At 52.8% G+C, this 27,400-nt stretch overlaps 8 protein-coding genes across 8 annotated transcripts; 3 read left to right on the top strand and 5 right to left on the bottom strand.

The window, feature by feature from the left end:
* Positions 1 to 913: 913 nt before the first annotated feature.
* Positions 914 to 1,963, top strand: NCS54_00227300 (Hypothetical protein; the record flags this gene model as incomplete). The annotated part of the gene is made up of 1 exon (XM_053147875.1): positions 914 to 1,963. One exon carries the CDS (start codon positions 914 to 916, stop codon positions 1,961 to 1,963), a length of 1,050 nt encoding a protein of 349 aa, XP_053003850.1.
* A 782-nt stretch (positions 1,964 to 2,745) lies between these two features.
* On the bottom strand, positions 2,746 to 4,724 carry NCS54_00227200 (MFS domain-containing protein; the record flags this gene model as incomplete). Its single annotated transcript, XM_053147874.1, has 3 exons — positions 2,746 to 3,779; positions 3,834 to 4,045; positions 4,102 to 4,724. 3 exons carry the CDS (start codon positions 4,722 to 4,724, stop codon positions 2,746 to 2,748), a joined length of 1,869 nt encoding a protein of 622 aa, XP_053003849.1.
* Positions 4,725 to 6,301: 1,577 nt separating this feature from the next.
* On the bottom strand, positions 6,302 to 7,066 carry NCS54_00227100 (Hypothetical protein; the record flags this gene model as incomplete). Its single annotated transcript, XM_053147873.1, has 1 exon — positions 6,302 to 7,066. The coding sequence occupies one exon, from the start codon at positions 7,064 to 7,066 to the stop codon at positions 6,302 to 6,304; it is 765 nt and encodes a 254-aa protein (XP_053003848.1).
* Positions 7,067 to 7,573: 507 nt separating this feature from the next.
* Positions 7,574 to 8,211, bottom strand: NCS54_00227000 (Hypothetical protein; the record flags this gene model as incomplete). Its single annotated transcript, XM_053147872.1, has 2 exons — positions 7,574 to 8,046; positions 8,100 to 8,211. 2 exons carry the CDS (start codon positions 8,209 to 8,211, stop codon positions 7,574 to 7,576), a joined length of 585 nt encoding a protein of 194 aa, XP_053003847.1.
* A 463-nt stretch (positions 8,212 to 8,674) lies between these two features.
* NCS54_00226900 (Hypothetical protein) lies at positions 8,675 to 11,470 on the bottom strand (the record flags this gene model as incomplete). The annotated part of the gene is made up of 4 exons (XM_053147871.1): positions 8,675 to 8,828; positions 8,881 to 11,024; positions 11,074 to 11,238; positions 11,342 to 11,470. 4 exons carry the CDS (start codon positions 11,468 to 11,470, stop codon positions 8,675 to 8,677), a joined length of 2,592 nt encoding a protein of 863 aa, XP_053003846.1.
* A 1,020-nt stretch (positions 11,471 to 12,490) lies between these two features.
* On the bottom strand, positions 12,491 to 13,870 carry NCS54_00226800 (Hypothetical protein; the record flags this gene model as incomplete). The annotated part of the gene is made up of 1 exon (XM_053147870.1): positions 12,491 to 13,870. The coding sequence occupies one exon, from the start codon at positions 13,868 to 13,870 to the stop codon at positions 12,491 to 12,493; it is 1,380 nt and encodes a 459-aa protein (XP_053003845.1).
* Positions 13,871 to 18,668: 4,798 nt separating this feature from the next.
* On the top strand, positions 18,669 to 20,511 carry NCS54_00226700 (Hypothetical protein; the record flags this gene model as incomplete). The annotated part of the gene is made up of 3 exons (XM_053147869.1): positions 18,669 to 18,865; positions 18,917 to 19,903; positions 19,959 to 20,511. 3 exons carry the CDS (start codon positions 18,669 to 18,671, stop codon positions 20,509 to 20,511), a joined length of 1,737 nt encoding a protein of 578 aa, XP_053003844.1.
* Positions 20,512 to 25,923: 5,412 nt separating this feature from the next.
* NCS54_00226600 (Hypothetical protein) lies at positions 25,924 to 26,787 on the top strand (the record flags this gene model as incomplete). Its single annotated transcript, XM_053147868.1, has 3 exons — positions 25,924 to 25,927; positions 25,987 to 26,404; positions 26,457 to 26,787. 3 exons carry the CDS (start codon positions 25,924 to 25,926, stop codon positions 26,785 to 26,787), a joined length of 753 nt encoding a protein of 250 aa, XP_053003843.1.
* Positions 26,788 to 27,400: the final 613 nt, after the last annotated feature.

Here is a 27,400-nt window from a genome sequence, read left to right as displayed (position 1 = left end):
ATTGACATGGCATCACGGGAGAATTAGTGTAGTAGTGAGGCTCTGCGAGCGGGCGCGGCGTTCGCCATGCATATCGGCCGATGGGACGAACCCTTCCGTCGGCACCGGGGGGCCGGACGCCGAGCAGGGGATGGTTAGTGGACAGGGTTGACGAGTCAGGGAGAGGAATGTTCTTTGTATCTGGTTGTATAGGGCCGATGTTGGTGATGAGATGCGCAGATTGAAACGTGGTGTTTTGTGCGGGTGAGAGATGGGTTTTGCGTCTGGGGAATCTATCGAGATACGAAGACTCCGGAGATGCAGTGGGTTCCACAGAGACGAGTATGTATTACTATAGACATCAAACGGGTAGATACATATCGACACCCGCCAAAGACGGTTGCATCCATCACAGCTTTTAACTCAACCCCCCTGAAACAATCAAGCAAGCACCCCCAAAACCAGTCACAGCACAGCCGAAAACGTCTGCCTTTTCTCATACGTTGGGCCGCGACTCGACCAAGAAGAAGGAAAAAAAAAATATGACTGTGCCAGCCCCTTACGACGCACGCACTCACTTGGCGTCCAAGCTTGGATATTGCATGGCCTGATGATGGAAGCACATGTGCTCTGTCATTGGGAACAGACGTCGTCGCGCGAGGCTATGGGCGCCCGCTCGATGAGGGAGGTTCTGTTTTCGTCTCGGGGGGTTGATAGAGGGTTAGAGTATTTATTGTGTGTGTTTCCACGCGCATCAAGAGTGTAAAAGAGGAGTGAGATCATACTTTCTTGTGGAGAAATTAAGGTAGCCAAGAACGAGGCTTCCAAGGTTATCACAAACCCCGCGCAACACCTCATAACCTCTCATCAACAATTACCTCTTCTTTCACTTTATCCTTGTCCATCTACGTTTCCTTGACACATCATCATCAAAATGAAGGTCGCCGTCTTCAGCACAAAGCCCTACGACAAAAAGTACCTGTCAGCCGTCGTCGCCTCCGACAGGCACGCGTCGTCGGGCATCGAGCTCGTCTTCCACGAGTTCGCCCTCAACGAGGACACGGTGTCGCTGGTCGAGGGCGCCGATGCCATCTGCGTCTTTGTCAACGACGTGGTCAACGACAATGTCATCTCGGCCCTGTCCGAGTTTGGCGTCAAGGTTATCCTCCTCAGGTGCGCCGGCTTCAACAATGTCGATCTTGACGCCGCACAGCGCATGCGCATCATGGTCGCCAACGTGCCCTCGTACTCGCCCGAGGCTGTTGCCGAGTTTGCTGTCGCCCTGATCCAGACCCTCAACCGCAAGACGCACCGCGCCTACAACCGTGTCCGCGAGGGCAACTTTGCTCTTGACGGTCTTCTCGGTAAGACGCTGTGCGGCAAGACGGTCGGCATCGTCGGTGTCGGCAAGATTGGTCTTGCTACCGCCCGCATCATGAAGGGCTTTGGCTGTCACCTCCTCGCCTATGATCCCTTCCCATCTCCCGCCTTTGAGGAATATGGCGAGTACCGCGACCTTGAGGACCTTCTCCCCGAGTGCGACATTGTCAGCCTCCACTGTCCCCTCATGGACCAGACACGCCACATCATCAACGCTGAGAGCCTTGCGCTCATGAAGGCAGGCGCCATGCTGGTCAACACGTCGCGAGGAGGCCTCATCGATACTGAGGCCGTCATCCAGTCGCTCAAGACCAACCACATCGGAGGCCTCGCACTCGACGTGTACGAGGCCGAGGGTGAGCTCTTCTACAACGACCACTCGTCGCACATCATCCAGGACGACAAGCTGATGCGTCTCATGACGTTCCCCAACGTGGTCGTCTGCGGCCACCAGGCCTTCTTCACCGAGGAGGCCCTCACCGAGATTGCCGAGTGCACCATCAACAACCTTGAGGACTGGATCACCCACAAGACGAGCAAGAACTCGCTGACCAAGGACCTCAAGATGCGCCGCCGCGATTCGCTGCCCGTGCGAGCCATCTAGTTTCTTTTATGACACTTTCTCGTCTGTCGACCTTGTCGTCGTACTCCTTAGCCCACACCTTGGCTTATACACTTCTTGATCACACCACAACCAAAACGAGACCCAACATACAATCCCTGCCGCCACCCACCTCTCCTCTCCCCCTTACCTTGTTCAAGTGGGCCTCGCCACTGGATGCCGATGCCACCTTGGATGCACTCGCGGATCTCGTTCGGTGTTGCCGAGCATTGCCGGACGAAGCCCGCCCGCATGAACACCTCCTTTATCCCCTGGCAACGCGACCGTACCGCTGGGTCTGGTCATGGGAAGCAACATGTGATCTCTCTTGCGCATGTACTTTGCTTTGACTTTTTCCTGTTTTTGCTTTTTCCTTTTGATGACTGAGATACGACGACAAAATGGATTATAAAAGGCTTTGCTTTGTATGAAGCTTGCTGCAAATGGTCAGCACGCTGGATGCTTTAGATCAAGGGGAATATGAGAAAATGAAGCACTCACGCACACACAGGTCGGAGCGCTTTTCAAAAATATTCTTTATATAACTCGAGGGTATTATGCTAAATATCCAAGTAAACGCTTTTAAACGATGTGTTCCTCCCCCAGGGCATAACCAGAGCCTATGTGTGTAAACCAAGCCTGTGCATAACCCAGCCCATTACCACCAGCCCCTTGGCTATTTTCTCTATGTCACACCACCCAGTCTATGTCTATAGTTGTTGTTGTTGAGAGTATCCTTCAAGGATAGTAAGGAATGTTTGTTGTATATGTGTTACCCGCTTCGCTTAAGGGTTACTCACGTAACTCCTGGCGCGTCGCAAGTCTTCGTCGTTCTCAGCGTCGGTACGGGGAGAAGCACCGCCAGGAGTGACACCGCGGCCCTTGGCCTTTTCAATATCGTCGGTCTCATCTTCGTCACCGGCGTAGGCGTACTTGCTGCGCTGACGGATCCTGGCACCGAACTTCCAGAACATGAAGGGGATGGCACAGCATGCGAGACTGATAAAGGCAAGGAGAGTGGAGGCCCACTGGTCGTTGAGACGATCGTACATTTGCTCAGTGAACAGGACCACGGCAGCACCCCAGAAACTTCGGATGCATGTCTTGGCTGCCAGGGCGGAGGCAGCCTGGTGCTGGTACGAGTCGACTAGGTAGTTGTTGGCAGCGTTGTACAGGAAGATGAAGCCGAAACCGACGGGGAAACCACCCATGGCGGGACCAGCCCAGGAGAGGTCGGCGTAGGAGGTCCAGGCAAAGATAAAGAGACCGATGGGGATGCACCAGCACGAGATCATCATGGGGATCAGACGGACCTCGGCGGGGGGGTGGCCGTTGTGCTTGTTAACGAGGGTAATGTAGTGCTTGTTGACAAATGGAGAGCAGAGAGCGGAGAGGATGACACCGACAGCGACGGGAATGAACATGAGACCAGTCTTGCCGGCGGAGTAGCCCTTGCCCTTCTGGTAGATGATGGGGAAGGCGACAAAGAACATGTAGAGGAGACCGTACAGGACACTCATGTAGATGGAGATGAGGAAGACGATGAGCTCGCCAAACAGAAGCTGGAAGGGTCGGATGAGGAAGATGCGGAGACGCTCAGAGAGGGGTCGCATATCGAGCTCCTGCTCAGTGACATGGTCGGCCTCGCCAGTCTCCTTGCGGAGCTTGGCAGCGCGACGGGCGAGGATGGTGGGTGTGTAGGTCTCGGGGACGGTGAAGGTGATGAGGACCCAGACGACACCGGAGAGGATGAGCTGGATCCAGTAGAGCCAGCGCCAGCCAGCAGCATCAGAAAGGAAGCCACCAACGAGGGGACCGACTGTGGTTGTTTGTTAGTGAGTGTCGATGTTGAGTGTGTCAAGTTGTTACTTACTGGCTGGGCCGATAAAGGGGGCGGCGGAGAAGGCGGCCATGGGAACACCTCGCTCCTCATTTCTCCAGAGATCGGCGAGTGTACCACCGACGAGAGTCATGGGAGCAGAGAAGGCAATACCGTCGATGGCACGGCAGACGAGAAGAGTCTCGATGTTCTTGGCGACGGCACAGGGGATGATGAAGATGACGGCAATGAGGAGAGTAGATGCGCTAAGAATATGTTAGCACCCACAACCTTAGCATCAGTAGACATTGAAAGAACTTACTAGATGACTCTTCGGCCGTAAATCTCAGACAGGGGAGCAAAGATCATGGGGCCGACACCGAAACCCACGACAAACAGCGACACACTCGCGAGGGCGAGCTCTTCGCTCACGTGGAGATCCTCAGTGACGCCCTTGATGTCGGCGGTGATGACTGAAGAAGCAAAGGCGACGACGAAGCAGGTAAGGGCAACGCACATGGTGCACCACCACTTGTAAGCCTTGCTCCAGTTCTTGGGGTTCTCAGGATCACCAGGCGTAAACGTCACGAGCTTGTACCTCCTTTCACCCTCCTTCTGACCAGACTGCCTAGCGACGGCAGGCGGCTCGACAGGACCGGGGATGGTACCGCCGGGGACCTCAACGCGGTACTCATCGAGGTTTGCCTCTGCGCTGAGGGTACGGTAGGGCAGGTCGATGTCGAGATCCGGATCCCTCGTCTCCTTGCGGGACAAATCCGCGCCGCCAGAGTTTGACCTGGCGAGGGAGAGGGAGCGACGGATACGGTTGATGGCGCTGGCGTGTGTCGCGATGGGGGCAAAGGTTGCTTCGACGTGGTCGTCGTCCTCACGGCTCGACTCGCCGGGGAGTGTCGTCGACGATGTATTTGAGTGATTCGAATTCATGGTTGTTGTTTTGTTTTATGAGATATTGGAAAGGGGTTGGAGGAAACCAGTTTTCAATGAATGCAAGAAGTAAAGAATATGGTATTATGGAAATACCAATCAAGGTATGAAAGAATGTATTGATATCTCAATGTTGTCAACCAAACTCTTTCTTCTCACAAGGGGGAGGGGACAAGGCCTCTATATACTTTCGCTCCCTCGCCGATAAAAAAATAAAATCCGAAATCAAGATTCCACCAGAGATGGACCAGATGATACCAGAGACACAACGACCTCACCCGAAAGCCGGAGCAGCGCCGCTCTGTTCCTGAATTTGCATCCGCGTCGCCACCCGGGAATGCACGTTCTTGATGTGTGCAGTCTCCACTTTAGCCATGCGGCTGCGAACCGTATCCAACCCATGTGCTTTGTTTTTTACGGCTCCAGCCGACAGACTAGGATCAGGCCGATAGCAGATTTTAACTGGGAAGGGTTTTGCACGGGCGTGTATAGCTGTTGGTTGGCTGGTTGGTCAGCTTAGCTTGGAGATTTCTCGGTATTTGGGCTGCCTTCTCAAGATCCACAATATCTCCCTGTAACGAAATTCTCATCTTTTTTTTTGCTATTTCCTTTTTTTAAGGGGCCACGAGCCTTAGATCTAGAGGCTCGTGTGCTTACCGATCTCCTAATCTGCTGGGAATTTTTTGTGTCTTCTTCTTTTCTCTCCTTCTCTGTCCCTTCTCTGCTTTCATCCTCCTCTTCGGCCTTGGCCCGATGTCAGATCTCGGAAGCTGACCGTCTCCACTTCGGACCCGACGACGCCGATGTGGGTCCCGAGCCTCTCGGCCGCGCCGTCATCGGAACGGATTTCCAACTGGGCTGAGACCTAGACCCACGCTAGAGGCTCAAGCTACATGAACTAACGTCATGGACCGACCAAGGGACTACCCAATCTTCGGTAATAACCCCCGGTTATTACAGTATTCGGGATACCCTGTTTATTATCGATGCTATCAATTGATAATGCAATCTCTATTCCTGTTCCGGACCCTCGCCGAGCACCTCACTCACCCAGTACCTCTCGTCTCGTTTCGACTTCAACCCAGTTCCACCTCTATTCTCGCAATCCCATTCACCTTCTCCACCAGCTCCACGCTCACCGTGCCATCCATACCGTCACCTTGTTCACCGGACTTCAAACTGCGGTCTCGTTCCACGCATGGCTGATTCCATCCAAAAGTCGTGCCCGTTGCTCCATGACCCCCATCAAGACCCTTCCCGTCCGCCCTCGAAGCGGCAGAACTCTGCTCCACTTGGGCCATGGCATAGTCTCCCTCACGATCGACCTGTCTCAGACTTCCATCCTGCTGGACTACTGTGTGATTAAACGCGTCTTCCCGTCCGGCATGCAAGGCCCACGCCCTAGCCCACCCCTGTGCACTGAACGCCCAGAGAACCATGTCGGGTCCCGAGTCTAGGGCCAGCTCCACTAGATTGCTGCAGATAGCTACGGCCTGCCCTCTAATCTCGAGTGGGTAAGCCGTGGCCTCTGAAGACGGATCGCCAAAGTCAATGTCACCATAGCTTCCTTCGGACCGCTAGTCCATCCATCCCGATAAGCCATCCATATCCGTCTCGATACCCTCGGCTGTCCTCGTCCATCTGTGACGCGATCGACCTCGAGACATGGCAAGAAACAGGTCAGGAGGTACTGTGTAAAAGACAATCATCTGCTTGTCAGCGTCCATGGCCTTCTGTGGGCCCAAGCCGCAGCCTGTGGCAACCTCATCAGAGTTGAGCTGCATGCCATCCCCACCGTCGACTGAAAATGTTGCAACGACACGAACCCCATGTCGTGTGTCGGCCCCAGCTGCGTATAACACGGGCAACGGCGACGATGCATTGGCTGGAGGACGGAACCAGACCTTGCGTATTAAGCGATCCAGCGACCCTGCTGGTGCATCAGTGCCCAAGCAAAGATACCCTGTCTTGGGATCCGTGAACAAGATGTGGCTTCCATCGCTCAGGGGGACAGCTCTATCATGATCTGCTTTGCTGGGCGATATCCCACTGCCACTACTTCTCTCATCGTCTCGCACCTCTTGGCCCCAGGCATCGCGTGCTTTCACCGAGGAGCGTTGACTTGGCAGATCAGCTACCGAGTGGATGTCATGGACGATGACGTCTCCACCTGCCGGGCCCATGACCGTTACACCCGCGCTATGCCCAGGTCTAAAGACATTGGCATTGGTCTCGAAGCTTTGGAACGCGTTCCCGACTGGGCCGAGCAGATTACCGAGCGCCGCGGCAGAACTGATGAGCCGAAGCTTCTGTCCCGTGTCTATACCGCTCCGAGCCGGCATGAAGAAGAGAAAGTGACTCGGGAACGTCAACGGGAACCATCTGCTGAGGTCGTGGTTCGTGAGAGCATCCACCTAGTGAAGCTCAATACCGCCTGTGCAGCCAAAGGCCACGCAGCTGCGGTGAGGGCAGATGGCGACCGAGCGTGGCGGGTCGTTAGCATGACAGATGCTTCTGTATACCGATCGCGGACCTTCTTCCAGACGCGGCGCCTGCGTCACGGGGATGTCCCGGCAGACGCATGCAGCTGGCATGCGGCTGAACAGATTGGGTGTGTTCCCAAAAGAGTCATCCTCTGAACGCCTCAATCGTGTCTGAGTCAAAGCTGCATTTGTCTCGGCCATGATATCGCACACTATGCCCATGCGTCCCTCCATCAAAACTGCCACGGCATTTCGTCCTGATGATGTGTCCATACTGCAAGATATGACACGCCGTGGACACACGACTGTCGCTGCCGGTCGAAGCATGCCAAGACGTCTGCCCTCTCTCGGCCGTAACGGAAGAGACTAGCTTAGTCGCCTGCTGAAGCAGACATGGTTCAGCTCATAGACATATAGAGTTCGTCCGTGCGTCACCATCAGAAACCGGCCGCAGAGGCTCATAGTGAAGACGAGGGTCCCATGCAGTCTGGCAGTGGTGGAACCTGGAACAAGGCCACTGAAGTCGGTAAACCCAACCTGTTTGAACGCGCTCCCTTTCATACTGGCCAGATCACACTCCCTTGAGATCCATTTGCTCATTAATCTCTCCTGATCAAATATGTTGCATGGTCGTGTTATCCTCAGGGGTTCCGAAATCTGTTGCAGGCTGCTCCACCATCCTCCTCTCTTGAGCATCTCGACGAGAAGCGAGGGGCAGAGGCCAGCACGGAACCAAGAGCGGGATGTAAAGCGAGCGGCGTTGAAGTCTTCTGGATCAAGATAAAGATAGATCTGTTGCATAATCTCGTAGGGCAATCTCGTCGAAAGGGGGGCGTCTTCTGGCTCCCTCGTTAGCTCGCTTCAAGGCGCAGCGGGGATGGATGCCACTCACCATCCAGTCCAAGAATGCCATAATCGCTCCCGGGTAGCCTCTGAACGTTGGCAACGCCTACTGGCACGATACGGATGGGTCCCGGGCCAGAGACCAGAGCCAAGGCCGCCATTCTCAAGTCGACTGGCCCATGGGGCTGTAGAGGTATTGGTCGAGCTAAAGCCGCGCCCCTGGATAGGAGAATTTCCGAAGACGTTTTGAGGCCAACCCCCACGCATGGAGGCTGTGGGTATGAAACAGGATTTGTGTCTGTAGGTTACCTAGGTGAGGGAAAAGTGAGGAGGTGATAGTCACATTGCAGCAACGGAATGAATAGGAAGCGGCTTGAAGCCTGGCTCCTGCCCAAAGCAGTTGCCTCGAAGATCAGAGGCAAGAGCGTTAACCTCGGAAAGTCCCCTCCCCTCAAGGAAGAATCTTCCTGCCTCACGTCAACCAGCGAAACAAGACAATCTGGATACTGATATCTTACCCCTATTATACCTCCACAAACTATGAGAATCAAGCACGTTCAAACTCCTTATTAACAACCAGACAAGCGCCGTGTTCGTGCGTTCCTCCTCTCAATGATAACCTCGTTAAACATTAGTTTCCCCGTTGTCTCGCCAGACATTATCGTCCCCTATGCCAAGAGTGCTATCAACACCCTGAAGGATCGGCCGCTCCTGTTCATCTGTTTCACTCTCGGGCAGCGGCGGAGGTGGGTCTTTGTAGATCCAAGGCTGCTGCAATCTGTCACAGTTGAGTCAGCTCCAAGTCATCTCGGGGATTTGGTGAAACTTACGGGACTACAAGGCTAGGGTTCACAAAAACGAGTCCCTTTTCCTTGTATTCGTCAAGAGTGCTTCCTCGACGAAGGATGGCCTGCGAAGGTCGAGGACCATCTTCTTCCTCAAAAGCATCGTCCATGGCAGCGCTGTCCTCCGGGTCCTCGTCCGCTCTAATGGCGCGGAGAGCGATGTAGATGGTGAGGGGCTCAAACCGCTGCTTGATGTAGTAGCTATACCAGATTGAGAACGGCACCAGCGGCAGGATGCATGCAGATTGAATAAAAGCCTGCTGCGTTGCAATCTGACCAAACATAACCACCTCAAAGACAAGCAAGCCGATGATGATACGCTGGCATATTATCCGCCACGCACCTCCGGTCGCGTGTTGAGGCTGATCCATGGCATACAGTACCATGTACTTGAATGTGAAATATCCCAAGCTGAAATAGATGGTGCCGACGATAAGGATCATGAACCCGTGATTGAGAATGCTGTAGATGAGGCAAAGATTGAAGACGAGCAAGGCTGTGGGCAAGAAGAAGCCATACTGGAAGGGAGGAGGTTGCTTCAACTCCTCAAAGTCGCGCGGCGTCTTGGCCATGGACCGAAGGAAGGGGTAGAGAAACACACTCCCCGCCTCCAAGATTCTGAACGGCATCAGACCGATGCCCTGCAACATGATGAAGGAGATGTAGAAAGTGGAGAGCCCCTCTACATCAGCGGCAATGACACGGGGGAGGTTGCTGGTGTCCTTGAGGAATTTCCGCATGACGGTGAAGAACTCGAACCCAGTCTTTGAAACCGCAAAAACGAAAAAGGTGTTGAAGAATGTGAAGAAGTAGTTCTTGGAGATGAGGGAAAGCTCCACGTCACCCTGGGATATCATTCCTTGCCGGTTGGAGAGGAAGTCGTAGAGATACGGGACAGCAACGTTGAGAAGCGAAACGACCAGAGCAGGGAGACCGTTTTGAACCAGTGAGTGGATAATGGCATGGTCTTGTAGCCAAAGCGCAAACTTGGGAGCTGCCTTTCTGACGGTACAGATGCTGAGCCAGGATGCCAGAAAAGCCGTAGGGAAGATCCAGAGGAGGGTGAGAAACGTGATGAACAACGTGATGGCCCACGATTTGAGGCGACGGATGCCACGTGGCGAGTAAGTGTTCCTCCAGACGAGGTCCGAAGGGGCTGGGGTTGGCTTTGTCAAAAGTCGGCCGGGTCTTGGGTCGATGCGTGCCTGAATGGCCATTTGGCAGGAGGCAACCGAATCCATAGTAACGATGGCCATGTCGGTAGGTGTGTATGCCTTGCCACGAGCGTCAATGATCTTAGCATCCAGTCGTCGAAGCCTTTCTTCGTAATAGTCGATCGCGTCAACGTTTCGGGACCGCAAACCGAGGGTACCATAACGGATGTTAACTTTGGGCCTTCCTTCATCCTCAGAATCCCACGGTCCCTGTTCCGAATCCAGGAGATGTCCGCTCTCGCCAGCCTCATCGTCCAGCCCTTGATCCTGGGAGTCGTTGGGAGTTGCGCCGTTGGCATTTTGTCCTTGTGGGCGCCTGTCCTTTCCCCCCCGGCGCTGTCGGTTTAAAAAGGTTGCCCAAGCGGCCTCGAGACTTCGAAGGGTAGTCTCTCGCAAATCCACAAGGTCGTCAAGCCTTTTCCAGTCGCGGCAGATGGTGACCTTTTCGACAGTACCAATACCTAGCTTTTCAATAAGCTTCTTTATTTGACCCTCAGACCTCAAGTCATCTGGGATGCCCGTAAGACGGAATGTTCTGTCCGTAACTGTCGATTGGGACCCAAGGTAGTCCTGGCGGTATCGAATAATGCGAAACGTCTCCCAGTTAACGAAGTAGATGGTCAAGACGACAAAGAAGTAGGTGAAGATGACATATGACCATAACCAGCCCTTTTCCGCGCTGAGATCCACATCATCCCCGTCCTTGCCTTTGAGCGGGTCAACACCCGAGGTCCAGAGCGAGGATTGACCTGATGCATCAAACAGATCTTGGGCTTCGGGCTTGGTACCTCCGAATCCGTATCCGAGGTCAAGTTTAAGATTATTGTAGTTGATGTTGATAGGGCAGAGAACAGTGGTTGCAAAGAAAGCCATGATGGCAAAGAGACGGGTCGACATCTTGAAAAAGCTCAAAAACTATGGCTCGTCAGCACTGGCCCATACGCTGTGAAGATCTGGCTCGTACCACAAAAGCATCCAGACCAGCTGATGCGAGAACCTGCTCTTCAGTGATCCTGTATAGGCGCGGAATCCAGCCAAACGCGGAATTGGGTAGGGAGGGGAGGCCGAGCGTGTGGTCGAGGCGGCGTTTTCGTGCGGCGTAGAGAGCTGGCCATCGTGGACGTAGGAACTGTAGAATGTCAGTCTTGTTCTCAATTTTACACAAAGGATCCCGAAGAGACCGAGAGTCCAAGGCAAGGCGTGGAAAGACGGTGAAGCTGGACAAGACATACACAGAAGAGAAAAAAGGCGGACGCGCCTATGGCCAAGGATAAGACAAGTTGGACCGTGACGCTCTTCTCGTTATTGGGGGCCATGAGGTCCTCCCTCCTGCATCCTTTTTCATCGTCTTCCAGCGCCATCTTGAGAAGCGGTGCTGGGCCAGCGCAGTTGCAATAATTGACGGTTCATGCACTGAGGTGCAGATGGGAAGGCTGAAGCTCCTCCAGATGGTGTGGCGCATGACGATGAGCCGATGACGTACTCTGTACAGTGACTTCAGACCCACACAAGCTTCATTTTTGGGATTAGCGTCATGGTGAGTCAGCCACTGCATCAAGTGAGCTACCCTAGATCCATAATGCCAATTTTGAAGAACCACTTCCAAGCAACAACATCCGGTATGGTGTAGTGGCTAACATTTCGCGCTCTCATAACTTGAGGGAACAGTACCGCGGAGCCCAGGGTTCGATTCCCTGTACCGGAGTTTCTTTTTGTCGCTTCGGGGGATTACCATCCGATGCAAGCCCGCCAGGTCATACGGCCGTGAAGGTCACGAGTGCCTCAGTCCCAGCAACCAATGTGCTTTTCTTTTTGCCCCTCGTGTTTATATGTTTGGACAAAGATTCTCCACTCGTTTTCTCGATAACTGCGATCCTGCCGGGCCAGAGTTGGTCATCCCTGAAACTGAGGAAAACATCGAGAGCTTGATCGACAGTCAAGTGGCTTTACTGACCAGTTTCAGTAGGTCACAATAACATGTTGAGAGCACTGCCAAATGCCATATGACGGCAAGATGCAGAAGAGTTCGATTTATAGGAATAATTCACTGAATCAGAAGCGCTCTCACTCTCTAACATCATGCTGGTTCCCAGGGCTTACCTGGCCATCGTCTACGCGCCGTTGTGATACTCCCTGTTCCATATGCGAAGTCACGAAGGGTTCAAAGGAGATATCCCAATGCTTGTAGGGCAATGAATAAGAGGGGCAGGCCAACCTCAAGTATCGTCGATGAGAGAGATCAAGTTAACGGTATGTATATTGAAACAAAGCGACATTGTGTTTTCTGATACCTCAACTCTCCCTTGCTCCCCAATCGGGATCAACCAGCAACCCGTGATACAGCCCTAGTTGAAGAGACCAAAGCGCAACCTCATTCCCAACTAGAGACCTCCAAGGGGCCCTGCATAGACACCAAGGCCAGAATGCATATAGGTACAATTGTGGGATATTGAGCCGCGCCAGAAAACAACCAACTCACTCTCCAGCTGTCTCGCAAAGAACCGTCGTGGTACTCGGGCGATTCTCTTCCCATGGCCCTTTGTCCTCTCCGAGTAGTAGTCGTTATTATCGTCCAAGGTCTCCGTCTGTCCCTTGAAGTGATCATACAGGCCGTTATTCCGTAGATCCTCCTGCCAGGCCGGACCCGAAAACAGCTCCCATGTCGCACGGTTAGGCATGAACCGATCATCATCAAAGAAGGCCCAAGCTCGCTGTCTGTAAAGTTCCGAACCCATGAAGAAATCTAACAATGAGTAGCTGAGCAACTTCTTATACAAGCCAGGTGTCTCGTGAGTTGAGGTGCCTAGGTTGGTGTTGGGCAAGGGATCGACGAAACAGTCGTGGACCTCGGTGGTGAAGGCTTTAAACCATGACCCAAGACGGCGGCAGCCACCAATGCCAGTGTTGGCGACTCCAAGTATGCTGGAGACTAGGTCAAGGCCGTGATGCGCCAATGTACTCGCGGCGTGGGCCTCGCTCTTGGATAGACACACGGAGTATTCGGGGGTCCAGTAAGTGTCGTACCCATCCCATTGTCGTGGAAAAGGGTAACATTTCTCTCGTGCCTTGGCATTGTTGCATCGAATAATCATGGCCCCGTAGAGCGATTCGAGATAGTTGTGGACGCATAATAGTGCCTCCACCTCCCAGTGCGGCCCAACACGAATGTCTCTAACCTCCCAGAGCTTCTTCCAATTCCAGGGCCAATACAACCCGAGAATACATGTCTGGCTGTAGATCTTGCAGAGAAACTCGTACCTCAAGAAGGCCTGGAAGAATCTCCTCCGCTCCGAGTCGCTCAACCGGTCCACGTCGAAAATGCCAGCCTGGGCTGGCGAAGGGGTCGGAAGGTGGCGGTACTGGCGAAAAAGAACACAAGCTATCGCTTTAGCTACGTATTCTCCGATGAAGATACGAAGTCGAATACGTAGCCTGTCCAGGTCCTCTATGGTCTGTTTGTTGTGTGTCTTGAGGGGGTTGGAGAACTGCTTCGACGCCCACATCGCGAGGTGGCGATCAACGGCCTCATGGGGATAATCGGGGGTATCCAGATTCGGGAAGGTCAGAACTGCCATGGCATCTTGCATGAGTTCATCGTCAAAGTCTTGTGATATAAAAACGCCGGCAATGTAGCTCTTGGATTGCGTGTACTCATGGAACATGGAAGGCGACGCCCTGATCATGTTGTGGAGACTGCTTGGCTGGAGTTGAGTCAGGATTTGAACCCGGAGTTCAGCGGGAAACGACAGGAAAGGATCCATTTCGTCCGGTAACTGGAAGTAATTCGTAGTCTTGGTTGGTCTCGTAGACGACTCACGAATGTGTCAAGGTAAGATACTCCCGGTGAGCCTTGATAGGATGGCGTTTCAAATGAATAGTGCGATCGGCTCTCGACTCAGGTGTTTTGGAAGATGCTGCGAGATTTATATCCTGCTTCAAGCTCCGATACAGTGTTCGTGTATTTATGGGCGACATCAAAGGGCATATGTAACCTCCTTTGGAAGTCCATATATGCATTCATAAATACAAAACATCCACCCGGCGGAATGAAGCTTTAATACAAGCTTTCGGTAATGCATGATTATATCTAATGACAACGTTCAGGCCGTGAAGGTAAATTTGATCCTATTTACTGCCAGCACAGAAATTGAGGATTAAGCCGCACTCGGCATCCAAGTCCAGGACTTCGTCGATCCAATTGATCGGAGGTTAATTGACTGCTTGTGCAGTGCGTGTGGTCTGAAAGCTCTATGACGACCCAATATAGACAGTGAAATGATGAGACACAAATCACTTCAACATCTACAAAGTTTCTGGTCGCCTAAAAGTGTGTTCGGGAGTTAATACACTTGCATGCCTATGCGTACACCTGTAACTTTATGTCGTACAACAAGCCGTCATTTAAACACGAATACCAGTCCGTGAACTGGCTTCGTTGTTGCCTACACTCACCTAGAACGAAGCCCCAACGAAGTGAAAATTATGGCTTTCGTGTTCAAACGAAGACATCGGGTCAAAGTGAGTTAATGGTTCGGCAGTATACAAAATTGCGGCGGGGGAGGCAACTCTAAAGCTTGAACCACCAACAAAAGATACCCACTAGGAACAACAATAAAATATTGATTCGATATTCCGAGATATACAGATAGAGTTCTTACTGTGGCAGGCTCTCTCGTTTAGGCTTGACCTTTCCCCCCATGACAGCTGTTACATCAGCGCCCGTTACAGAAACAGAACAGCCAGGGATAGTAACGAATAAGGCACCCAGGCCTAAATTGCCTATTCGCCTCTAAGCACCACTATTTTTATTGTTTACCAATTGTGTGAGGATTAGAATAGACTTCTAGTCGTCAACTCAGGGTATGTACTGACGCTGCTTCTGTGGCTCCGGCCCCTGCTCCCCAGGTTGCCACAGTCTGCCTCTCCCGGAGCCCAGTAAGGCTACATCAGGCCTCATAATCGTACCACACGACCCATGCCTTCTTTAAATGATCTAGAATAGTTCCTTGGCTGCTTGGCTGCCGCAGGTGGGCACCCCACGCCCTCCACCAGACTACCCCCTACCCGACAGGCCGGACCGAACGATGAACTCCTACTCCGGTGGGCTAATTTATTCCACTATAGAATGTCTCATAATGAGTCTGTTATATCCTTCTTTCACATGTGACTCTATCAAAGGATGAGGAGAATGGACGCTGGATGGGAGGGTATACCACTGCCTCGCCAGATCATCTTAGAGGTTGTAGACAGAGGATAAAGTTGGTTGACATGTTCTCATTGAGAGCTGAACATCAGCGGATCAGAAAATATCGTAGAGTTCGTCTATGTCGGCCTACAACTCGTCGTGAGCTTCCAAGTTGTCAAGAATCACGGCGGACATCAGCTCCTAGGGTCTGCTACTCGGGATCTACTGCAGCAATCGTCCGGCTCGTGGACCACATAAAACGTCCTTTATTTTCTAATAATCATACTCTATGATCTCGACCACTGCCATTTAACCCGTTACAGCGGAGGCCTCAACTCATCGCCAAGAACAACAGTGGTTAAATCGCCGAGTCACCCCATGCAAGAACCCCAGGCGTTATTTCAACAGAAAAGACATTGGACAGCCCGTACGTCGTACAGGAGCGGGATATGATTCCTTTTGTAAACGGCTAATCAGCAGATCGGCTTTTACGTTACACCCCCTGGCCCGTCACAACACCCTTGCATCCCAGTCCGCGCAGTAAGAACCCAGGAAAATCTTGCATGGATCGTTTGATATTCTGGTGAGGGTATCAATGCTTGCGGAGCATGGGGTCGACGGGGTTTTGCTTTGGATTGGTCTCGTGATGGAGGTAATTTCATCCACTGGTTGGATGGTTGGCATATGCAGATGGCAGTATTTGGACGAATTGGATATTTCGTGCTTTCAAGTTGACCAATTTTTTGAGATCTTCCTGTGGCAACTTACAGGGGCCAAACGGACACTCGGATGAACTTGCTACTGTCTGCCTGTGTAACTGTATCGTCACAATGGTTCCTGAAAGCGGCAATATACGGACGGGGCCCATCGACTCCCTAGTTAACCGTGCCCCTCGATCTCGAATCATTATCTACACTATAAACTAGCAGATCCAAAATTTCTTGCACTAAATGACACTAGTATAGGCAATCAAGGGAGCCCTTTATTGCCATGTACGTCACTTGTCTGAGGCGACTTTTCAGAGTCCCCAGACCCCAATTACCTTTTTGGGGGGAAACGATGCGAGGAAACACGACCATGATTCATCAAAGACAAATTCTCCGGCGGATTAAAAAAAAAAGAACTCCAACAGGGCTGTCAAATTCGGCGAACCATCCGAATGCTTCCGACCCCATGGTGGGAGGGAACCATGTTTGGATGGGGGGGCCACTCTTTGATGGCGTGTCTGGGATTGATTACTTTCTGTTATCAATCAGGATCATTAGCTTTCCTGTAAATAGGTAGGGTAGGTTCATTCGTCTGCTAAACGACGGCCTCATCCGTTGTCAATTCCCGATGCTACGTATAGCCTGAGCTTTTTCGATGACCCAGGTCTCCCCCCACGTATCCTAGCTCGGACCACATCTTGGCAGGCATTGTAGCATTGAGATGGTCCTTTTTTCCTTGAGGTTCCCACATCTAAAGGCAACAGGATTCACGTCGTGTTGCATTGGTGGATTGAAGGTTGTCTAGTCCGCTTTTTCCCTATCCACCTTGAACCCATGGGGGGAGGGACCTTGTTCCTTTCAACCCCATCTCCGCGTGACCTGCCTGTGGCCTCCGTTTCGAGTGTTTTTTTTTATCACTTGCCTATGCCAGTGCCGTATAGACTTGGCGGATATTACTCAAGCCGACTGACCCGATCAATTCAGTTGTTGGTCATGTCGTTGGCCAGTGTGAGCTAACACACAAGGGGGAACTATAGTAAACCAACAGCGTCGAGAAAAAGCCTACGTATGAACAATCCATTCGCACTGGCTGTCCGGTTCTTCTCAAATAATGTTACAGAAGTACCCTGGCCCAAAAAGGTCCGGCTTGGCGGGCCCATGTGGACTTGCGGAGTTGGTCTGAGCATCTTGAAAGGACCGATATCCGCCGCTTGAGGGAACATGTCTCATGCTTGCCACGCGGTACAGGCCTCGCTTCTTGGCATCCGCACCAAGAAACCCCAAATGGCCGGCGTTAGCCAACACTGAGACCGGTTTGCCCCCCCCCCCGACCAGTCCTTCCCGCCTGAAGCGCCACGCGTGGGATGGGACCAGATGTAAATGGCGCCTCGCCTCGAGAGGCGAGAGCCTCTTTCAGCCTTGGCCTGATTGATCTTATCTTATCTCCCATCAACTACGTATAGGGGTTGAGTAGCCACACCCCCGGCACTTCTAGACGACGGCTCGCAGACGCCCCTCGACGCTTGCGCCCCTTGACAAGTGCCAGGGCTAAGACGCCTCACCTTAAACTCACGACTCGGGGAAAACTTTTCTCATCGTTAACCCAAGTAAAAGATCAGTCGAGATCGTAAGGAGAGAGCAGACCATCTCCATTAGCTTTGAACACATTGTTTCTCCAAAAACGCCAAGAAGAACCACAACAAAAAATGAAGAGAGAAAAAAGCAAGCGAGGAACGGTCATAAGCCGGGGTTGCGGGGGCCCTAACCATGCAAGCCAGAGGAGAAAAGCCACGAGAACGAGAGTCTTGGCAGAAGAGCGTCCTGGCCATCAGAGGGTCCTAGAGTGCCCTGACTCGCGTTTGAGAGCCCTTTACCAATCGCTCGGGAAAGAAGGGAGTGAAAGTTCTGTTGTCACAGAAGAGCATTGCTTGGCTGGCTTCCAAGGATCGCGTGGGATCAACGGAGACTGTGCCCGATATATCAGCTTATCAGATCATCTGATAATGCAGAAAAAAAGAGACTGAGAGACAAAACATCCTTGTACTGTGTCAAACCTTTGAGGCGAGCTCCTCCGATGGGGGGCAATCCTTCCTTCAACTCCATGCAGAAACGATCTACTCATGAGCTCTTTATACACGGCCCAATCAGACGCCGTGGCTTTCACGTCCGATGCTATATCCCATGTTTGTTACCCACGCGGCCCAACTCCACCTTGGAGGTACGCCCTACGACCTGATGGATCCTGCGATGTATCTCTCCCTCTTGTCCCATTCTCTCGCCCTCTACTGTATCGTTCCCTTCTCGTTCTCGTTCGGGGGCCCATCTTGGCATTAGTCCGACTTCCGGAACAGGCGACGGACATGCTTCTCTGTCCAGGGCAAGGTCAAACTGTAAGACGATCCCTGCAGGATCCAGCAAGATGGCCAGCCCGATCCTAATTGACTGTTGTACGGACAAAGAGCTCGTCCGTCTGGCCGTTCCGTACGTGGATGCAACGTTGTGTATAAAGCCGGACCGTCGCTGTCACTTTGCTCTCTCATTCTCCACGCCTGTCCTTTAGACCTCAGAGTGCCTTGGCCATCTAAAGCCCACTCCCTCCCCTTTCAAGCTCTATCAAGTACCCTTTGAGCCCGCAGGTGTGCGAAACCGGCCTCTATCCAAGCAACAATGGCCGCCCAAATCAGCCCGGCGCCAGCCGAGGAGCGCGACTATGAGAAGCAGATCAACCCCGAGAACCAGGTCAACGACTATCCTGACAAGGAGAGCGACTCGGAAGACAGCGGGATCAAGCAGGATGGTGTCAAGGCGGTCGAGGCCGTTACTCAGATCTGGTCCCCAGCCATGATGTGGGCAGTCTTTGGCTTGTGAGTAGCTTCCACGGTTTTTGGTGATCAACACAAACTAACGTCACGCAGCCTCTACATGGTCAACTTTGTCGATACCCTTCTCCAGGCCGTTCACGGCAGTCTTGTGCCCTATGTCACCTCATCCTTCAACCAGCACGGCCTCCTCGCCGTCACCAGCGTCTTTGGTTCCATCATCGCCGGTGTGAGCAAGCTGGCCATCGCCAAGATCATTGATATCCGCGGCCGTAACGAGGGTTTCCTACTCATGATTCTCATCATCATCCTCGGTATGATCATGAAGGCCGTCTGCAAAAACGTCGAGACGTACGCCGCCGGCCACACATTCTACTGGGTTGGCCACGTCGGTCTCAGCTACATCATCGACGTCGTCCTCTCCGACATGACATCCCTCCGCAACCGTATGATCATGTTTGGTCTCTACATGAGCCCCCGTCTCGCCTCGACCTTTGGAGGTCCCAAGATCGCCGAGCTGTTCCTGAAGCACTCAACCTACCGATGGGCCTTTGGCTCCTTCTGTATCATCCTGGTCTTCTTCTCCATCCCCGTGTCCGCCATCTTCATGTTCCACGAGTTCAAGGCCAAGAAGATGGGCATTCTCCTTGAGAAGAGCGGTCGCAGCCTCTGGGAGTCTACCAAGTTCTACGTCATCGAGTTTGACGTTGTCGGCATGCTCCTCACCATCGCCGGTTTCTCCCTCATCCTGACCCCCCTGAACATTGCCACCCGGGCGCCCAATGGCTGGGCTAGCGACTACATCATCGCCATGATCGTCGTTGGTGTAGTCTGCCTTGCTGGTTTTGTTGCTTGGGAGAAGTGGTACGCCAAGGTCCCGTACATCCCCTTCAAGTTCCTCAAGAACAGGACCATTCTTGGCGCCTGTTGTCTCAGTGCATTCCTCAACATGTCCATCTTCGCTTGGGACACCTACTACATGTCGTACCTTCAGGTCGTCCACAGCCTCAGCGTCTCCCTCGCCGGCTACACTCTCAACGCCTTCTCCGTCACCTCGACCATCCTGGCTCCCTTCATCGGACTGTAAGTCTATATTACCTATTTCACAAGCACATGTTCCTTACTAACCCTTCCTTAGTTTCCTTCGATGGTACGGTCGATACTACTGGCCCGCTGTCTCTGGTCTCCCCTGGTGTATCATTGGAACTGCCCTCCTCATCCACTTCCGTCACCCCGGCGTTGAGGTCGGTTACCTCGTCATGTGCCAGGTGTTCCACGGTGTCTGCGGTGGTATCTGGGCCATGTGTGGACCCCTCGCCATCATGACGCAGGTCAACCACCAGGATATTGCTGTCGCCCTCGCCCTCTACTCCATGTTCGGCTCCATCGGCCAGGCCATCGGCTTCGGTATCTCTGGTGCCATCTGGACCAACGACCTCCCCAAGGAGATGTACAAGGCCCTTCCTGAATACGCCAAGAACGAGACCGCTGCGCTCTACGGCAACATGGTCAAGCAGATGGCCGACCCTGTCGGTACCCCTATCCGCGACGCCGTCATCCACGCCTACGGAGTCGTCCAGCGACAGATGGTCATCGCCGGTTGTGCTTTCCTGCCCTTCATCGTCGTCTGCGTCCTGGTCTGGCACAACAAGCCCATCGACCGCAAGCAGACCAAGGGTAACGTCTTCTAAACGTGCCCATGAGTATCAGATGTGCTGGATGAGAGACGTTGACGTCTTGACGGTCTTTATCACGCGGCCACGTTGCCATAAAACTTAAAAAGTACTACTTTGAGATATCACATACATAGTTGTTAAAACTTAATTCGATTCTTCACATAGAGTCATGTCTAATGCTCTTTTTCTGTGCTGTCTTTCCTCCACCAGATGACATCTATAGCATCAGGCCCTGTGTCCATCCCACATTTTCAAGGAAGACACAGTGACAGAAACATGACCATAGGGGCCCTAGTATGTCTGTGCTATCCAGTCTTTTCAGATAATAGTAACACACAGCTACGTACTCATTATACGCTTGAGGAGCAACACAGTGACCAGTCAGTCCATTCAGGGGCGATATGACCAAGACTAAAGCCGGAAATCCAAGACTTTGCGTGTGTGCCACTGTTGCATACACCGAGGAAATTGCAAGTCTGAGACTCGGGATGGCCAACGTGTCAAGAGTATGTGTATGGGTTGCTCACCTGCGTGTGATTATGCAAGGCACGTTGTTGGGGCAAATTGAAGTTACTAACTGTATGCAGCCACTGGCAATTCCGGGCTGGTGACATCAAATCATCGTCAATGACCTCTCGCAGAGTAATTTCTTGGCAATTTTCAACACCAGAGCCCCCAAAGTGCAAAAGCATCCCGCCCATCAGATGACCTGGCTTTCATCGGCGCAATTGCGTTAGAAAACTCTCGACAACTTCATCTCAACGGCGTTCAAGAGAGACAAACTAATGCAATGCATGAGATATCACTCTTTGAGCAGACCAGGCTCTACAGCTCGCCGTCTGAGCACAACTCACAACAAGGCTTTGAGTAATACCATTACGCATAGCTCAACGGATACCCGCGTCGTATTCTGACCTCGTGAGCTCGCTTATACCGCAGCCGGCGCGAGAAGACGCCTGATATGATACTCATTAACTGCTGTGACACCTATACCATTGCGATAACGCCAAAGCAAGTCGAGTATCATGCTTGGCTCTCTATTTCCCGCATCGGACATATCAGTCCGAGGTCAAAGCACGTATTACCATCCCATGCCTCGTCAAAGTTTCAACCACCCGCGCTCACAAGATCCATTACCCCCCTGGTTTGTGCAACCCCAAGCCCTTCTCTCCGCCACGGCCACATCGAAAGGGGAAAGGGCTCGTTGCACAACTTAGCGAGTGGCTAAACAAAGTGTATGAAGCAGGCTCGGTGGGAGCGGCGATACATGATTGATAGCAGCTCTATGGGTGGTGGGCCATATTTTTGCCCTTCACGGAAAGTCAACTCGACTCAAACCAGAGGGAGACATCGCAAGTTCTTCATTTTCGATACGTGTGCTCGAAATGTCTAGTTTATCGAATGGTCTTGTGCATATTTTCTTTTGCCATTCAACATCTTTTGTAATGAGTCTCTTATATACAAAGACACCGCGGAGAACGTTGTCTCTCTTCCCAAGGTTGGCACATCCAATCGGGGGGTGCATCCTCCTGGACCCAGCCCGGGACGATGTCTCGAAAACAGCTCACCGCAGGCTCTAGCTCTGTCTCTAGGATCCCCAGTCGAGGGATGAGATCCCCATAGGTTGGATCGAGAGTATGCGAAGAGCTAGAGAACGACCTTTGGCGATGTTGGTGTGCGCGTGCATGCGGGCGACGAAGATGCTGCTTCCCGCTAGTCTCGATTCAAGGTCAGAAGCTCCTTGCTGATCCTTCGGGGTAAAATACATAGAGCGAGGGAAGTCCCTGATTTCCCGGTTGGGAGTTTACCTCCAAGGCAGGAAGCTCTTCCCAAGAGAATGCCCCTGAAATCCAACCCAACGAGGCATATCATCTCTGTAGCTGCTCTGAGATCATCGAAACTCCCCAGATACCTCGTTCAAGATTGCCTCAAAGTTCCAAATGGCCAAAGACGAGTTACAGGACAGCTCAGGGGCTAGCATTAACCATCAAGGGGAAACAACATACCTCCCTCCCTCAACACCAAAAGCCAATGACAACACCACTCATGCTTCTTGCCCGCAACACATCGGCCAAAAGCTGTGCCCCGAGCTGGAAAGAGACATGACTGAGAATAAATCGGTTTACAACAATCAGTTCAAGCAAAATCCACCGGCAATGGCTCGATTTCTGGCTGAACGTGATAGCCCTTGGACTATCTTTGGCCAGACGGGCTACCCTACAGCAGAGACACCACCTGATTTTGGCACCAAAACCACGACAGGAGTGGCCACTCATGGTTCAGCAAGCGATCAAGGGCACGAGAACAGTCTAGTTTCAGAAGGTGGGGATGGGCAAGTCGGTAGTGAGGTCAAGTCTGTTTGTGATGGAACTCAACGTAGGAAAGACGAGGCTGGGGTTCGACAGTCTTGAAGTGACACTTAGCGTGTTGCTGAAGACCACATGTCTTAGATGGCGCAATGTGAACAGTGTTTTCGGAATCAACCAAGAAAGTCAAAGGGATGAATAGGTGCGAGTGACCTCTAGGAATTCTAGGTATGAAGGTAGAATGTTACAGGCAACTTGGCTTTGCCAAACCTCAGCATAAGCCAGTGGTGGCGGTTCACAACTATTTCGCTAAAAGACCTCTGATATTACCATGTACGCCATGTCAACGCTTGGCGAGTAATCATGGCGAGGGCGTGATAGTCAGGTCAAGATATTCGACAAAGCATTCTTCGAGTCCTTGGCCTTGGATTACGGAGGTGGGTGATAAGCGCACAATGCCCAGCTGATACTTTAATTGATCTGGAACATGCTCAGCGTCCCTGAAATTAACTCACATTCTTTCCCAGTAGCACGGACTCTTGCAAATGATCTCGACTATTGCGTGAACTTGAGAGAGCTTGAATGGTCAAGCGGCGTAGATAGGACTCATGATGATGGTGACAGGAGTCATCCTCGACAATTGATGTTTGTTAGGTTCTCGCTTCCAGCTGGAGGCAAGACATGGCCCCCACGGTTTGGGCATGGGGGTTTCGCTGTTGGCCGTGAGCGGCCTGCCCAAGAGAGCTGAGCTCCGATTTCCACAGCGAGGAACAGGCGGGAGGAGGTAATTGCTCGAGCAGATCGTGAGCAGCAAGCGAGGGCACCCGATGCTCTGACGTGGGAGTGAGCCGTGTCGAGTCGTCGTCATTCTCCCCACTCTGCCACTTTGCCAAGGGCATCAGCGCTGCTGCAGGCGGTCGAATGTATTAAAGGCTAATCGTTGGCAGCCATTGAGCTGGCATCCATCTCGTGTTGGCATCTCGCTGACCCAAGATGGCCAAGAGATGCCAATGTGACGTGACCATGAAGGGAGAGAGATGGTGAGCAAGATACGGGCACCTTGGCAGGGTTGCAAGGCATGTGCTGATAACACGCTTCCGGTGGCAGTAGTGGCAGTAGTGGCAGTGGTACTGAATGGATATTATCAGGGTTCACATAGAGTGAGTGACGTGCAATTGATTCTTCTGGCGATATCGTGTTTCCCATGAGGACCCCAAAGTGCCAATGCCATCCCAACTTTGTCGGAAATTGCGTCCTCAACCCAACCAATCACGCCCCAATCCTCCTTGCGTGTGTGGAGCACTTTCAGGCACCTTGGGGGCGTGGACGGGACAATGCCCGCTGACAGTCAGGGCACTCAGCAAGGGGTCATCCGCTGTGGCGCCCAAATAGGTCGCTGAGCAGGCCTCGGAGCATCCACGATCAGCAGCTCTAGGAATACGGCCAAAGACAGTTAGATCGTGAGTCTATATTCGTGCTGTTGGGGGGTTTCTGGCAGCAGCCGGACCCAAGCTAATGTCGTTGTACGAGGTTGCTCAAAAGCAAAAGCAGGGTGCGGTCAGTTGAAGCCTGAGCGCTGGCTGCTCTGAATCCGAGACGCCAAGGGGGAAGCCTCAGTGAAACGATGGACGACACGGTTAGTTAGGATAAACAAAACAAAACAGACAGCAAAACAAGAGAAAGGGGCATGCATAAAGAGGCTACTGAGTGATCTCCTCTGCATAAACCGGCACCTATAGGCTATTGGGGCGGCGCAGCTTTTTTCTGCCGTGTGCAGTCAGCTTGCCCCCATCCAACGATATCCATCCAGTCAGCCAGGTCTCTCGATAGCTCCAAGAGCGCCCCGGCGCCACGAACCCGCTTGCCAAGTTCAGGCCGGTGGCTTGGGTTCTTGAGAATACGCAGAGTGGAAGTACCGGAAGTCCATGCGCCCTCACATTAACGCGCCGGGATACCCGACCGATACTTGGCGCCCTGGTCACTCGGCACACTTTTGGCTTCTCGTACCCGCCGCCTGGGCGCGTCCTTCCCGGCGAATCTCGTCCAGTGAGAGGCCAGCTCTGGACGGGGAAAGTAACCCCCCCAAAAGTAGATCCGTTGATTCTTGGAAGGTGTCAGGCCGAATCGTCACGCTGGCTAACAGATTCGGATGGGCCAAGCAAGCAAGCAGCAAGGAAAACAGAAGCAAATCATTGAGAAGCCAGGAACAACGGACAATTCCAAGCTTCTTCTGGCCACTCAAATTCCTGACCTGGCGTGCTCTCCCCACCGTTTGTGTCTCTGGCCTCCCTCTCTTTTTCTTGGGTTCATCTCTTGCACATTCCCTCTGCCTTGATCTCACAATCCATATCTCGCTCCCTCTCCCTCCGACCCTGCTCCTGCTCCTGTTCCTGTTCCCGTGTTCTTCTCCCTCTCGTGTTCTTGCAAAAGAGGACAAAGACGAACCCGCTCTGGTCCCGCCTTCCCCCCCAAACCCTGGCCGTTGCAACTTAAGTCAAAAGCGGCAGTCACAAGTCGCCCGACCCGACTCTCCCGCTCGCCCAGCTCTTTCCCAATATTTGGGCCTCGTCTCGTCTCCTTGACCCAATTTTTCCCCGGTCTTCCGAGTCGCTCGCTACGTACCTTTTTCTTCCCTCTTGCACTTGCACTTGAACCTGCATCCATCGACTCGCATCCTCCGTGTTTCGTCTGCCGCTCGCCCTTTGTTCTTCCGACCAACCAACCGCCGACCGTGTCGTCAACCACCGACCGACCGACTGTCAAAGGACCGACCGAAAATTTAGACGCACGCGCTCTTTCTCTCTACTCACTCCGGTCCCGTCCTGTCCTGTCCTGTCGATCTTCTGGAAGGCTGAAAGAAGAGAGAGGCTGGGAATAAGCCAAGCACCATCACGATTTTCAAGTGGCTTGGGTGACGACACGACTTGGTCAATAGCGCATTTGCACGCCTCCACTGCCTTGACTTTTTCCGACTGACAACACACAACACTACCACTCTCCCACCGCCCTCTGCCAACTTTCGATCGACAACTCCAGGGCTTTCCTTGCCCTCGACATCGTCTTTCTCCTCGTCACTCTTTCTCTCGTTTAACTCAGGGATTACAACCCAACCGCTGTCAAAATGGGTGCGTCTCAGCGAATCACCCTATCACAATCCCCTCATACTAACATGCAATAATCACAGCTGCCAACGAGAACAGCCCTCCCGAGACCACCATCGTTCCTTTCAACGACCGAAAGGTCCTTCCTGCTTGCGCCGTCTCTTGTGGTGCCCTCTACGATGCCAACGGCGCCTGTGTCCCTCCCATCATCGCCGTCGATGCTGGCCCGAGTGCTTACACCCAGTGTTTCTGTCTCGATACCCGAGTCGCTGCATTCTCTACCGCAACCAAGGGCCCCTGCGACGACGCCTGTACTAACGACCCCAACGGCCTTTCCTCAATCGCCGCATGGTTCCGCGATATTTGCACAGTCGACGAGAACGCCAACAAGGGAAATGGAAATGGAAATGGTCAGGCCTCCTCGAAGACGACGACAACCGATGGTTCCAGCTCGACCGGCGGGAGCAGAGTACCCGCCAACACCGGCGGCGGCGGTGATTGGTATGTTACTTATTGATGAGAAGATTAGTATATACCTAACCAGGTGTTGCAGGATTTCGAACCACTGGCAGTGGGTGATCATGCTAGTCATTCTTGTTGTCGGCATTGCTGGAATTTGGATCGGTGCTTGCATCTGGCGCCGCCGTTACCTCCGCAAGAAGGACCGCCAGTCCTCCCTCGGCCAGAAGCACTCTGGCTCAGCATCTCGACCATCCTGGGGCCCCGGTATCGAAGCCTCCGAGGCTGGCGGCATGCCCTACAACACCGGGTACGACTCGAACCGAGATTCGAACGGCATGATGCTCCCCGGCGCTGGAGCTGCCGTTGTCGAAGAGAAGCCCAAAAAGGAAAAGAAGCGATGGATCGTCCGTGACCGAACATGAATTCAGTGCTCGATCTTGCGCCACGTCTCGTTTCTCTCTTTTTTTTCACGACTCTCCTTACCAACGTCCGATCCGAAACAGCAACATCCTGTGCATCTCACGATATAAACCGTGCATTTATCTATACGGCCGTACTTTCCGACACCCTCGATTACCTATGATTTGACCAGTTGGGGATAATACCCAGCACCTTACAGAAGGGAGGACACACAAGTCACGCATGACAAGACACGAGCAGCTGTCTCGAATCGCGTAACCCTGAGACAGGGCCAGAGCATGACTTGTGGTTGCATCCTCTACTTCCATTTGTGGCACGTGAGCCACGCTTGCTTTATTTTGACATTGTCTTTGTTTGTTTTCGGTGGCGTTTCAGTGTCTTTTTGGATATCCGGCGTTGCTGGGAGAGGCGCAGCCCGCTGGTTTTTGTTGGTGGCCGCCACCACGGAACCACCACTCCATGCTTTGAAAGGCGTGGTTGGAATGCAGGGCTTGGCACCATGGGTAAAATGATTTGTCTTGTTTTTATTCAGGCCGACATAACGGAAGTTGCTTGTGGACATTGGTGCCGCATATTGATGGCCTCTCAGGTTCGAGGGCAAGGGGCATGGGAGTC

Source organism: Fusarium falciforme, chromosome 2 (genome assembly GCF_026873545.1).
Source record: "Fusarium falciforme chromosome 2, complete sequence".
In the NCBI taxonomy this organism is placed as follows: Eukaryota; Fungi; Ascomycota; class Sordariomycetes; order Hypocreales; family Nectriaceae; genus Fusarium; species Fusarium falciforme.
The sequence above is the reverse complement of the archived record's forward strand: the minus strand, read 5'-3'. Positions and strand labels throughout refer to the sequence as shown.